The sequence below is a fragment of the Triplophysa rosa genome, linkage group LG11, assembly GCF_024868665.1.
Source record: "Triplophysa rosa linkage group LG11, Trosa_1v2, whole genome shotgun sequence".
Taxonomy (NCBI): Eukaryota; Metazoa; Chordata; class Actinopteri; order Cypriniformes; family Nemacheilidae; genus Triplophysa; species Triplophysa rosa.
Genome location: NC_079900.1, coordinates 11,736,803 through 11,750,063, shown reverse-complemented (window position 1 = coordinate 11,750,063; position 13,261 = coordinate 11,736,803). Strand labels below are relative to the sequence as shown.

Sequence of the window (13,261 nt, the reverse complement as noted above, 5' to 3'; positions counted from 1 at the left end):
CTGTCAAGCAGCATCACTTGGAGAAAGCCCTCAGGCCACAGTCATGACACATCACCTCTTAGCACAGTAAGGGCTCGCTTTATTTGAAACGTTAATCCAGATCTTTAACTGATTTACCCGTGCCTGTCATTGTATGTTTGTCTTGTTTTAGTCTGGAGTAAACTCTGGACTTTATTTAAATGTGTCAGCCCTGTTCTAATGCATATTGCAGCTGAAGAGGAATTTTCAATTTCTTTTCGTAATACTCTGAAACACATTTATTTGTGAAACAAACACTCCACGTCAAGATCAGATAAGAATGGATTAAGTTCTTCAGTGTGAGCTCAGAAACCAATCAAATATAATGACAAAAAAATGCTGGAAGTTCTGAAAATACACAACCGCATCTTCAGCTAGCTTTTGAGGGAGCTATATGAAAAAACTTGAAGCGTTGGTCAGTGGGGGATTTTGTGTTAGATTCCATAATTTTTTGTCTTTTCTGAAAAGTTCAACATTATTTTCCTCAGCGTACTGTATGGTTCACCTCGGATTGTCAGGAATATGTTTCATTTGTCTTTTTTAGTGGTAGAGTTAACTTGTTTTTCTACAACAGATTTGCAGTAGCTAAACCCAAGCAATACTGTGACAAGCAGGTCACTTTGCAATGTTGGTTTATTGTGAACACATGACGTTTCTAATACTTTCATTAGGCCTAATGTTAGGTAACATAAGATTAACTACAGTAATTTTTTCCCTGTCATATTCCCTGTCCATTAGCTCTGCTTTAACATAGCATTTAGACAAAGCTCAGTGCATTAGCTTAGAAAACCTGCAAACTCAGTGAAGCCTTTGTAGACTGCAGATATCAAAAGCGTCCTATTCTGTCAAAGTTCGCTTAAAGGTGTTTTTTTCAGACGTGCAGGCAAGAAAAGATAATGTGTAACGTGGTCATATGACTATTGACAAAAAAACATTAATACATTTATTTCGCCTCTTCGCTCAAGCCAAACAAAAACACTCACCTCATTTATTTATACAGTACATGACACCTCCTACACTATCACCTAACTCATTACATCAGTGGTTCTTATTTTTTTTGGTGCACAACCCATTTTTAAGCTTCCAAAACTCAATGACCTCACACACCCACCCCTCCCACAACCTAGAACGAAGCTCTCATAGACATAACTACTGGCAAATAACTCAAAGTAGCAAGTTCATAACAATAACACATTCTTTCTAGTTAGTTTTATTGTTATTGGCAATGAAACTCTTAAGGCTTTTGTTGCGTATTTATCTTTTGTGTTCTCAAGGAATGTGCAGGTGTGTTGTTAAGGTTATAAGATTGAGTTCATCTTTCGACATGGGTCATCTTGTATCTTGTGCTTCAAAATAGAGCAATAGAGCTGCATTTTTTATATATAGGTGAAGTCCATTACTATAAATGTTATGTTTGGCATCAAAAACATTTAAATATGTCAAAAATAAGAGACAGTTTATAAAATCTCATGTGACCCCATCTTTTATGGAGCGATTTTAGTCTCATTAATTATTCACGCGTAAAACAAGATAGACACATGCGTAAACAGTTTCACATGAACAAAACCTAATTTACGTGCACAAAGTATAAATATACATTTACAAAAAGCAATTCACGTGCGTAAAACAAAACTATTTTCTCATAAAGTACGTTTCGCAAACATACGACTGTGCGCAAATATTTCGAAAGTTTAAAATGTACACGTGTATCGTGTTATGTGAATGTGCAAATCGTCACTCACGTGTGAATCGCCTTGGATGTGTGTGTGTGTGTTTTGAGACTGTCCTGGCAGCGCAACCCCTCCCACGTGGGTTGTCGTACTCTTTAGCCAATCAGATTCAACCTTACCATTCAACCAATCATAATCATGGAGAGCACAGAACTCAAGGAGCTCTAATGTTAGCAATAAAGGCTCGTTTGTACAGTTTCGCTAATCTACTCTCTGAGCTGTGATGCTGTATTAAAACATAATACAGCCACGCAATAAATCTGTTTTTATTAATTTATTTTGTAGGAGAAAAGTATGAAATAGTGAGTGAACATGACCACTTAAAAACTACACAACCAGCAGTCACTTCCACTGAACTGCTAAAATCCGTCTGGGTAACAAACTGTGAAACTGTATTCCCCGTCTGGGGAACATATCTGATGAGATATGTTCATGTTTGTATGTCCATACAATGTATGTTTTAAATGAACAAGGACAATAAATAACTAGTTCTTGGAAACATTGTTTTGTATGGGCGCATAGATTTGAAGCTGCTGAAAAGGTGTACATTTTAAACTTTCGAAATATTTGCGCACAGTCGTATGTTTGCGAAACGTACTTTATGAGAAAATAGTTTCGTTTTACGCACGTGAATTGCTTTTTGTAAATGTATATGTATACTTTGTGCACGTAAATTAGGTTTTGTTCGTGTGAAACTGTTTACGCGTGAATAATTAATGAGACTAAAATCGCTCCATAATCTTTATCTTTGGCCTCCAAAGTTTTGCATTACATATTCATAAGATTCTCCACTTCTTGGTTAGATTGGGTACTCAATGATGTCATCAATTACCCGAGTTCGTAAGGGGCTATTAATACTACTTATTTTTTATATCTTATATTGTCTTTTGGATTATGATAAACAAAATTACGAAAAGTAAGCAGCATGACGTTATTCTGTCTTGTTCATAGTGGGCAAAACCCGTCCTGCAATTCTTGCCATCCTGCATGGTGTCTCCAATCATTTTTAAGCATAAAAATTTCAGAGCCCACACACTCTCTACCCCTGCAGCGTCTCGCTCTGATGTGTGTAACCACTTTATGTGCTTCTATTCACATGCTTTTTTTCTCCATTGAGATGTCTGTGGTCTTATCTGGCTAGCTGAAAAATGCAGGCTAGCAGAACTTCGTTCGGCCCCTCAGAGTTATATTCTTATAACATTGTCAGTGAGCCACATTTATATCCAGTGTCACGTGCCCAGTGGTTGGCTGATCGCAGGTCACAGGTGAGCAAATGAGAGGTGGAAACCGCTTGCCATTATTTCAAAGCTTTGTGACCTTTCCGCTGTTGATCTACAGGAGACTTCTTTCTCATGCTCACTTCACCAAGTATAATCTTGTTTATTCGTTCTGAAGTCTTTTTGAAACACAGAACACTCATAAATACTTAGTCGTGGCTCTTTATGTGGGCTGCTGCTCTGTGTAACAATCTCACGCTCTCTTTATAGATCCACGGGTCACTGGTGATTGATGCTGAACTTAGAAGCATCAGCGCGTGTATGGAATATGAAATCGCTCAGCTGGAAAGTAGGCTAGATGCTCAGGTGTTTCAAGATTGTCCTTTAAAATCTTGTAATTTAGCTAATCTTCCCACCAATCTTACACTGGTTTATTTAAAGTTAATAAAAACAGTGAGCCAGATTCCAATACTCTCTTTTTTCCAGATAATTGAAAATAAATTGTAAAATTTGTGTAAGAAACGCCTTAAGGAAAGTGGAACTCCGTGGTAGACTGAGTTAGGTTCTCTGATCTATCAAACGTGTTTTCGGAATGTGCAATATTTTCTGAAGGTCTTGAGTTTGTGCAGTCGTTCTGCTAAAGTGTGTTTGAAAGAGGAGGATCTGAGATCTTAATTAGCCCCATGGTGAAGAGTTTTATACTCAAAGAGAGAGTTTGATTTGTAGCTTCCCTAGAGGTGCGTCAATGTAGACGTTCAGCTGTTTCCCGCTCTGCTGTAGTCTGTGTTACATAACAACACCAGAAATCCACAGCGCACAGTAGTCATATCGCTGTATGAACGGTTTTTAATAATTTCCATACAGATGTCACCTTGTGAGGTGGTTAATTGTCTTTTGACATGGACGTATCATAATGAAGATGGTTCTTTATATACGGTCAATTACATAATCGGAAATTCCCAACACTTAAAAAAAGTGTTTGGGAAAAAATGAAGTGTAAAAGTTGGAAGTGGGTCACTGTTATTAGACACGTCATGAAATAGGGTTATGGTTTTATGAACTGTGGTGTAAGGATTGATGAGGGAATGGGAATTAGAATGACTTGCTTTCATTATGCAGAGGAGATTGCAAAAGAACTCCCTGAAGACTTGAAGCCTCGTAGGGCCTGAGCTTGTGTCTCAGCTGTTTGACTGACATTTGTTCTTCTGACACATGAGATTGTACTGCAGGTCATGAGCGACAGAACTGAATAGTGGTGAACATGCGTCATTTCCTGTCCTATTCGAACTTACACACATTAGCATGTGTAGATGAGTATTTACGCCTGTGCATACGTGTATGTGTGCGTGTGTATGTATCAGAGTGAAATTGGACGCTCCAGTTTCGTAGCGTAAAAGTGGGGCGGTCTGTTCCTTGGAAGTTTCCCAGTATAATGTCCTAGGGGCCGAGATACTGAAAATATCTATCTATATAGATGCTTTGTCCTACATTAAAGTGAGGGTGAAAGAGAGAGAGCTAAAGAGAGAGAGAGCGAGAGGGCAGAACACCTGAGAGTGTGCAAACGACACAAGGAGAGAGTGATGAGAGAGAAAATCATGGGGAAGCTTTAGAAGTATTTGGATTTTCCAGCTGTGAGAATTCAAATGAGGTCTTGATGGCCATAAAGACCAGTTGGTTGTGTTCAACATTTCAGGATTTTGTGACTTTGTCTGAGCTTTCTATATACTGTATACAGTATATGATGGTGATGAGCTAATGACTTGACTAGGTTAACTCTATTATTTTAAATGGGGGGCAATGTCCCTCCAAAAGCAATATCAGATATTGATTTTCATGAGATGATTTTCAAGGGTTATTTAACTTAATAGCACATTTTTCTAACCTTTCTTTGTCTCTAACCTTGCCTCATCATTTTATGTCAAAACTTTTATTTATCTCACTATTAACATTTTCTCTGTCTAGATAATAAGCCTGTCACCTATGAAGTTAAATTGACTTGACATGAACTCTGTAAACTTCTATAAAAAACATATCAGTTCATTACATTTACTTTCAAGGTCATTTTTGTCTGTCTTGTGTCTGCTCAAGCTTTGTTTTTCCTGATCGAAAAAGAAGGTTGTACAAACTCAGAATAACAGAACATGACAACTAGTCTAAATCCTCCAAGATTATGACCTGAGGTATCATGTAAAACAATGATATTGAGTAATTACTCTACAAGCTACACAACAGTTAAAGCTCATTAAAACTGTGTAGAAATATGGACATGTTGAAGATCTCTTGGACATAGTAAATGACAGAGGACGTTTTGGGAGAAGGTCCAAAGAGAAAGAGATGGGTAGAGATATTGTTATCATGCTCTTCTCATCTCATCAATCACTTCCTTTGTCTTAATTCATGTCTTTAACTTTGCTGTTGATTAATTGAGATATGCTCAGTTCATTGTGTGCTTTCACATTCTTAATGTCCTAGCTTCATTCCCAAGGTCTCTTTAACTCTGTCTTGAGTTATAAGCATAATACGGTACACCATTGTCCTGTGATTTTATTTCATATTACAGACACAAATCCTGTCTTATTTAGTTATATATGTTATATAATCCATTATATAACATAATTTTAACATGAAAATTAGGTCGTTTTAAAATCCCATTTTTATGAGAATTGTGGTTTTGGCCAGTCTTAAAGGTTCTAACCTTTTTGACTATACAACATATAAAGTCGTGAAAAAATATTGTAATTTTGACACATATATAAAAGGAAATATAACTCCTTTACTGGTTCTGGCAGGATTTATATATACAGGTATTTGTACACAACTTTTATTAGGGTTGCAAAAATTGAAAATGTCATTCAAAATTATTGTCTGAAAGTTGGACATTTTAAAATCTCCTTTAGTTTTTTCACAATGTAGACCTTATTTTGTACCGCATACGTGGAAAGGGCCTTTTCCAGGGTCTCTTTCCTAATTTTATCTAGTTTAGCTCGTCCTCACATGCTTCTGTTTCATCATGCATCTGAGTTTAGCTCCTCGGTGGTGTCCTTTTTAATCCAGCCTTTCATTTCATACTTCTCTCCTCCTGCTGTGCCTGACTTGCCCTGTCCTGGATCTAGAACTTGCAGAGACTAATCCCTCTCTATCCTCACATCCCGGCCCTCCTCTCTGCCTCTCTTTTTGTTCGTTCAGTCTCTCACTCCGGCTCCCTCCAACCTTCTCTTTTTGCCCTCCATCTCAGCTCCCACCCACCTCATTTTCAATCCCTCCAATCTGTGATTAGTCAGCAGGAAAAACTATACTTTGTTCTTTTTTCACTCTTTCATTTTGTCCTTTTCCAGATGCTTTTTCAGATTGTGCCAATTACCTTACGCCTGTCGATGTTTGTTTTTTCCTCTCTCTCTCTCTCTCTCTCTCTCTCTCTTTCAAAGCAGTGTAACCTTCTCTGTCATTTGGCTGCATTCACAGAGCACCGGGTTGTCAGTTCTTTTTGGAGTGCTAAATACAGTTTGGTTCTGTTCATAGGGAACTGTGGGGTAAGCTGTGCCACTTTTACAGTAATAGTTCACCCAAATATAAAAATTCTGTCATCATTTATTCACCCTCTTGTCATTTCAAACCTGTATGTCTTGCTTCCTTCTGCAGAACACAAAAGAAGATATTTTGAAGAATGTTGTTAACTGGTCCCCATTCACTTGCATTGTTTTGTGTCCATACAATAGAAGTGAATGGGGGCCAGTGCTGTTCGATTACCAACTTTCAACTTGATCTTTTTGTGTTCTGCAGAAGACAGAAAGTCATAAATGTTTGAAATTACAATACGGTGTGTAAATTATGACACAATTTTCATTTTTTGGTGAACTACTGTGTCACGGTTCTGTCTATCCCCATGCCTGTTTTCTCCTGTGTTCCCCATGGTCTCCGTTTACCATCACGTCCCACACTCCCGCACCTGTCCCGTGTTTGTAATCATCGCACCTGCCCGTCATCAGCCTCATCACTTGACATATACTCTGCCTGTTTCATGTTTCTGTGTCTCGTCTTAAATGTAATGACAAATGTGAATGTATTTGTAAAAGTTATATTTTCCCGGTCTTGTTTACTATCATTAAAGTGTTTTTGTTTGGTACTTTCCGTCGTCAGTGTTTCCTGGGATGTTTCGTTACACTATGACTTTAGATTGTCCTAGAGGCAAGTAGATAAAATATACAATAGATGTAGTCTTATGAAATCTAAATATATTTCAGGATGCCAATAATCAGCTGGAATTGCAAGATTCTACGTGTATATTGGGCCACAAAAAAATGAAAAAAGGTAGTGTTCATCTTAATAATTTACACAATTTTATAAATTCTTATACATTTTTTAGACCTGGTTAAGTGTTTTTTTTACATTTTTAGATATTTGTTACATTTGACCAACAGTTTAAAACACAGAGCCTTTGTTATCAGAATCTTTGTATTCAGAATCACAAAAATGATGCTCAGATTTAAAGGTCCAGTGTGTAATTTTTTGCAGGATCTATTCACAGAAATGCAATATAACATAACCATGTCTTCAGAGGTGTATACAGACCTTACATAATGAAGCATTATGTTTTTATAACCATAGAACGAGCTATTTCTATCAATACCGCGGGTCTCCTTACATGGAATTTGCCATGTTGTTTCTAGCCCTAAACGGACAAACTACTCAACAGACCGCATTTCATAAATACACTAGATGCCCCTAAATTTCATACACTGGACCTTTAAGCCAGTTTATACCCACAGTGTTGCGTTTCATGCTTCAAGCAACTGCATGCCTGTCAAGTCTTTGACATATATGACAGGAGTTGCATTTATTCTTTGCTGTAAATATCTGATCTTAAGGCTTATGGGTTCAGCTTATGAAACATGCCAGAATGTAGCAGCACTTGTGTGGTCGGAGAGCCAAAACTGCTGTTTCGTGTTTGGGCGGTGGAGAAAAAAATAAACCTGCAACTGAACAGAAGCAGAGAGTTTTTTGCTGTGTACTATCTGAAAGGATAAGAGCAGCAGGAACTGCCTGAAATAAACTTTGGAAGAATGAAATCCTTAGATAAAATATACAGTCTCAATATTTATTCACTACAGTTACAGATTATTTGATTCACTCACCAGGACAGATTGAGAGTCACATTTGTTTGTAAAGATGCTTGTTAATCTCAGACACTGACTGTGTGACTGTTACTCTGTTGCCATCACTCCCTAAAACATGTTTTTGTTTTAAGTCTCTTCACGGTTCTTTTTTGTTTTGCTTTTTCATGCTCAGACCAGCATTTTACTCCCTTCAGGTATATGCAAATTTGCTTTTGGTCCAGCTGGTACCTTAAAACAATTACCATGGTTTCATTATAAAAGCGTTACCAAGTAACCGTGTTTTAGGCAGAGTAACTTACCATTTGTATTACTTTGACTACAAATCGATTCAACTATGAATATTAGTTAGCCTTTATGGTCTTCCTCAGTCGAGCAGATCAACACACACATATCATCAATCTACAAGACCACTATGCAGATAGTGTTGTTAGTTCATAATACATTTGTGGTTTCTACACAGTACATTTACAAATAAAACCAAAAATCTATATACTACAGTTAAACCATGGCTAATTTATGTAAATGCTGGACATAGCTGTGTCTTTAGCAAAAAACATACTTGGTAAAGCTGGCTGACTAAGGAATTCATGCTGGTTAACCTATCTTTAAAAAGTCTGATTGGGAAACCAGCACACCATATAAAACAAAACGTTTACTAGTGTTTTCAGCAAGGATCTTTCTTTTCATTGATCTGCTAGCTGAACTGTCCTGCGTGTTCGGTGGTTAAATATGGTCAGTGTGCCTCAGGTTACAACACGCAGCAGCCCAAACAGTCCAACATTTGTGGCTCTGAATCTAGAATGTCTGTAATGTTAAAGTGGGATTTCACAAAGAACAGAGCTTGCCAAAGGGACATTATTTCGATCTCTGGTTGTAAATAAAAGGGTTCTGTGCTTCATTTGTTGTATTTCTTTAATATTTCCCTCTCGCCCCACTCCACTTCTCCCTCCCATTGTCATTTATTTTCTCTGACAAGTCATATTATTTCTTGCACAAGCCCTTAATGTTCCCATCACATATTTTATGTCAATTGTTCACCCTCTCCCCCTTCAGGCAATATCTTTTTCTTCTCTTTCTCTCTCTCTCTTTCTCTCTCAGAGAACGTGTGATTCTATGCGGTTTACGGATATTGTGTGTCAATACGGGTATTGTGTGTCAATATCCGTAAATATATTGTCTTCCTCTCACGTTTTTCTGTTTTATGCATCATGCAGTCACAATTTACACTTGAATGAACATAACTGGTTCTTTCACTTAGAAAGTAAATTACACGTAATCACATATGAAACACTGGGGAAAAAAAGTCATCAGTGTTGTAATTGCTTTGCTCACATCCTTGTTCATATACACGTTTAATGATGGTCAGAAGCCTGAGGGTCATGATATTGGATTGAACTTACAAATGAAGCTCTTAGGCCAGCATTAAGGTAGTCTGTCAGAAAGTCTGTCTGTTTCACGGAGTCTCAGTGGGGCACTTCACAACAAATCCACAGGCTCGCAGCTATTATGATCCGTGTGCTTTGTTGAAGATGCAAATTGGGTGTAATTGCACTTGGCACGTTGTCAACTTCGATAGGGTTTATTAATTGGATGACTGAAACTTCAACGGTGTTATTTTGCTTTGTTTGGAATAGTTAGTTTTCTTGGTGAAGATAAAGGGATCGTGTTGCAGGACCAGCGTTTGAATTAGGTGTCTGCAGAGACCTCAACACCAGCTGCCCTCCAGTACAGTGTCAATAACCCTGATGTCGGCCATTCAATGGTATCTTGTTCAGTGGTTCAATTGCTTCCTGTCTCACTGAAGCAAAACATGCTGCTCTTAATGCTGCTCTTAATGAAAACTCGTTTAAGGTGCTAGAAACACGAACGTTGGGAATCTGAGTAAGTTTTGCTTCTTCCAGCTGAATTATGCTTTAAGTGAGTCATTAAAATACCATTAAAGAAGTAGAGACTTGTTAGAATTGTAGGCTGTTCGACTGATGCCTTTTCTCAATCATTGCTTGTCACTTTTATTACTTTATACAAAAAGTGGCGAAAAAATAAAGCCATTTAGACTTTAGGTATAGACACACGTAATCAGGTAAAAAGCCCTTGGTGTATGAGATGAAGAGATTAGCGTATTACATATTGTCTAAATTGAGTTTTGCATGGTTTATAATGTGTGTTTTACTTTAAGTATTGTATATTAATTTATTTATATGCTCTGTTATAATATACAATATTTTTTCATCGTTTTTGCGCAGTCATATACACTGCATTTGAATTTTACTTAATACATTTTAATGTGGAAGGGTCAATTTAGCTGATCTGAAAGTTAAAAAAGTTTGAATGAAGTGCTTTATTTATTTTCACTTTATATTATATTTCATTTTTCTCAAAAACACAATAATTCCCTGACCAAAACACAATAGAAAATGTAATGGATTTAATGTTTATAATGGGAATTGTATTAGTTTGGAAACTATTATGGTGTCTATTGGTATGTGATGGATTCTATTGGTGGGGTGTTATCTGGCAGATTACAACAGGATTAAATCTTATTGGAATGATACCAAAATATAGATTTAAGATTTTTATAATGGGTTTAATGGAAAAGCTAGTTGTTCATAATGGTATTTTAATGGAAACCATTAGAATTTGTGTGATGGTTTCTATTGTTTTTATTAGGATTGCCAGACCCTCACTGACCTCCTTGCTTGACATAATATAAAAAATACCCCGTAAAAGACAACAGGAAGGTTGCAGTATAATGTGTCTTTCAGAAAAGGTTGTAGAGACAATTGTGTGTGTGGATATCTGTGCCAATGTGGATAATATTCACTTTTTTCAGACATGTCAGCTGACTGGCACAATACACGTTGTTGTAAGATCCTCCACATCTAAAGTGGAGAAACAGCATCTGCCACAGAGCAGCTGGGAGTGAGTGGCACTACAGAGACTTATGTTGTTCCCTCTCCTAAACACAGTAATCCTGTTTTGAAGAGGTATATTGGAAGGAGAGATTCTCAAGGGTCTGAAAGTGCATGGCGTTTTGTTAGCGATCTAGGACATTTGAGGTGTTACAACACTGCGCTGAGTAGTGCTGCGGCGGGGCCAGGTCTTATGAAAACAAGCCCGCTATAAGCAACATGGGGCCATTTATTGATTTCTGAGAATTGCTAAAATTTTATTGATCTTATTATGCTGCTTGGTGTAGCATTATAAAGAAACAAGCCACACGGAATTAGATTTTAAAACAGGTTGGGTGATATGCTCAAAACAAAGTGGGCAACTTCGCGAACACAAAGAGTCAAATAATTGCTGTTATGCAATGACAGCAGTGTGATAAAAGACACCAATGTGCAAAAAAACCCCACCATTATAATTAATAATTATAACGAAAGATTATTGTAACGTTAGGTGTTTAAGTTGCTAAGCAACATAGAAACCTAAATTTTTTGCATTATTGCAACATGTGTGAAACTGGTGTTGTGTATGACAGAATGGAAGAATATTTGACCAATGTCTTACCAGTCATTAGATCCTTAGATGAAAATAATAAAAATAGCAAGTTTTTTAATCTGGAAAGGGCAAAACACAAGATGAAAGATGAAACAAACTATGATGATTGATGATGTAATATATAGGGGGCAGCTCTCCAACAGCAGGTGGGGAGATTTGACAGCTTCAATTAGAAGGTCGGTCATGCTTTATTGTGCTACGGGGGCCAAAAACACGGGGTAAAATGTCCCACAAATCTGTGACTGCTCACATTTATGAAACAACTCTATGAACAAGCCCCAAGTCGATTATAATACTCAGGCATGGCTCTGTGTGCAGAAGATGCTCTTTGTTGTAATAACTGTGTGTGTTTTGCATAAGGGCAAGTGGGACATGAGGGCTACTGTAGGTGGAAGCCTGTGAATGAGAATCAGCTTCTTGCTGTGCGGTGCTGAAGGGAGAGCGTCTGTTCCTATAGCGACCAGCGGCGCTTTCCAGATGGGAGCTGCCGACTATCTGATTGAGTGATGTGGGATTGTGTTTTTTTAATTCTCTCAAACTCCTACTTATGTTCTCTACATCTCATCTCTCACTCCTCCTCTCTTCACAGTGTGTCTCTAGAGATGATGCCGTTGCCATTGGTGCCACTCTCCCTGTCGCCATGACAATGCCGCTCAGCCCCCTCTCCAGCGACGAGGAGCACCAAAGGATGCTGGGAAACAGTCAACACCTATATCCAGGGGCAGAAGAAGAGGAAGAAGAGGAAGAGGAGGAAGAGGAAATGGATGATGATGGCATAGACGAGGAAGGAGAGGAGGAGAATGGAGAGCTGGAGTTGGATGACGAAGAGGAAGCGGATGATGATGATGACATCAGGCGTTTGAGGGGAGGCAGGGAAGAGGGGCACAGGCAAAAAGGCACAATGGCTGGACGAACCTCAGGAGACAGACAGATGCGGCCCGGGAACCCGGGCCATGCCGCCAACCCTTATTCGTCCAACCCTGGACCCACTCACCAACAGACAGCTACTCAGCAACAACAACAGCAGCGTAAGCTGAGGGAACGGAGTTCTAGCAACCCACCCGAAGATGCACATATAGCTATGATGGTGTTTCGCATTGGCATTCCTGATATCAAACAAACGGTTAGTCACAAGCACAAACACGTACCCACACCTGTTCACCAGTTATACACTCATATGCAACATTTCTCTTTTTCTAACTATGCCTGGTTGCATAGCCTACTGCATGCATATTAACCGGCTGTCAATGCACCATTAAACAAATACCTTCCCATGAGTCACAAACCTTTTTCAGGCCTTTGTGGGGAGAAAACTAAAGCAGGGACTTCATATCATATTGTTAAAAAATTAAGTGTTAGTTCACCCAAAAGCAAAAAAAATCATTTACCCTCTTGACATTTCTATGACTTTCTTTTTTCTGCTATACACAAAAGAAGATATTTTGAAAAATGTTGGTAACCAAAAACTGTTGGTCCCCATTGACTTCTATTTTATGGACACAAAAGCAATGCAAGGTAAAGTTTTAGTTTACCAAAATTCTTCAAAATATCTTGTTTTGTGTTCTACAGGATTGACAAGACAAGAGTGTGATGACGTAAATGATGACGTAATTTTCATTTTTGGGTGAACTATCCCTTTAAGTGTTGCTTTTAGTAATATGGGTGTAGTATAATATAAATG

The 13,261-nt window shown here is 38.0% G+C and overlaps 1 protein-coding gene across 4 annotated transcripts in view; it reads left to right on the top strand.

Moving 5' to 3' along the window:
- shank1 (SH3 and multiple ankyrin repeat domains 1) overlaps positions 1 to 13,261 on the top strand; it is an 88,029-nt gene that overhangs the window by 19,306 nt on the left and 55,462 nt on the right. For all 4 annotated transcript variants that reach the window (XM_057346121.1, XM_057346119.1, XM_057346120.1 and 1 more), the window contains one exon: positions 12,170 to 12,703. In XM_057346121.1, the coding sequence (XP_057202104.1) occupies positions 12,221 to 12,703 (483 nt within the window). In that variant the 5' untranslated portion in view covers positions 12,170 to 12,220. The remainder of the gene's footprint in view (positions 1 to 12,169; positions 12,704 to 13,261) is intronic.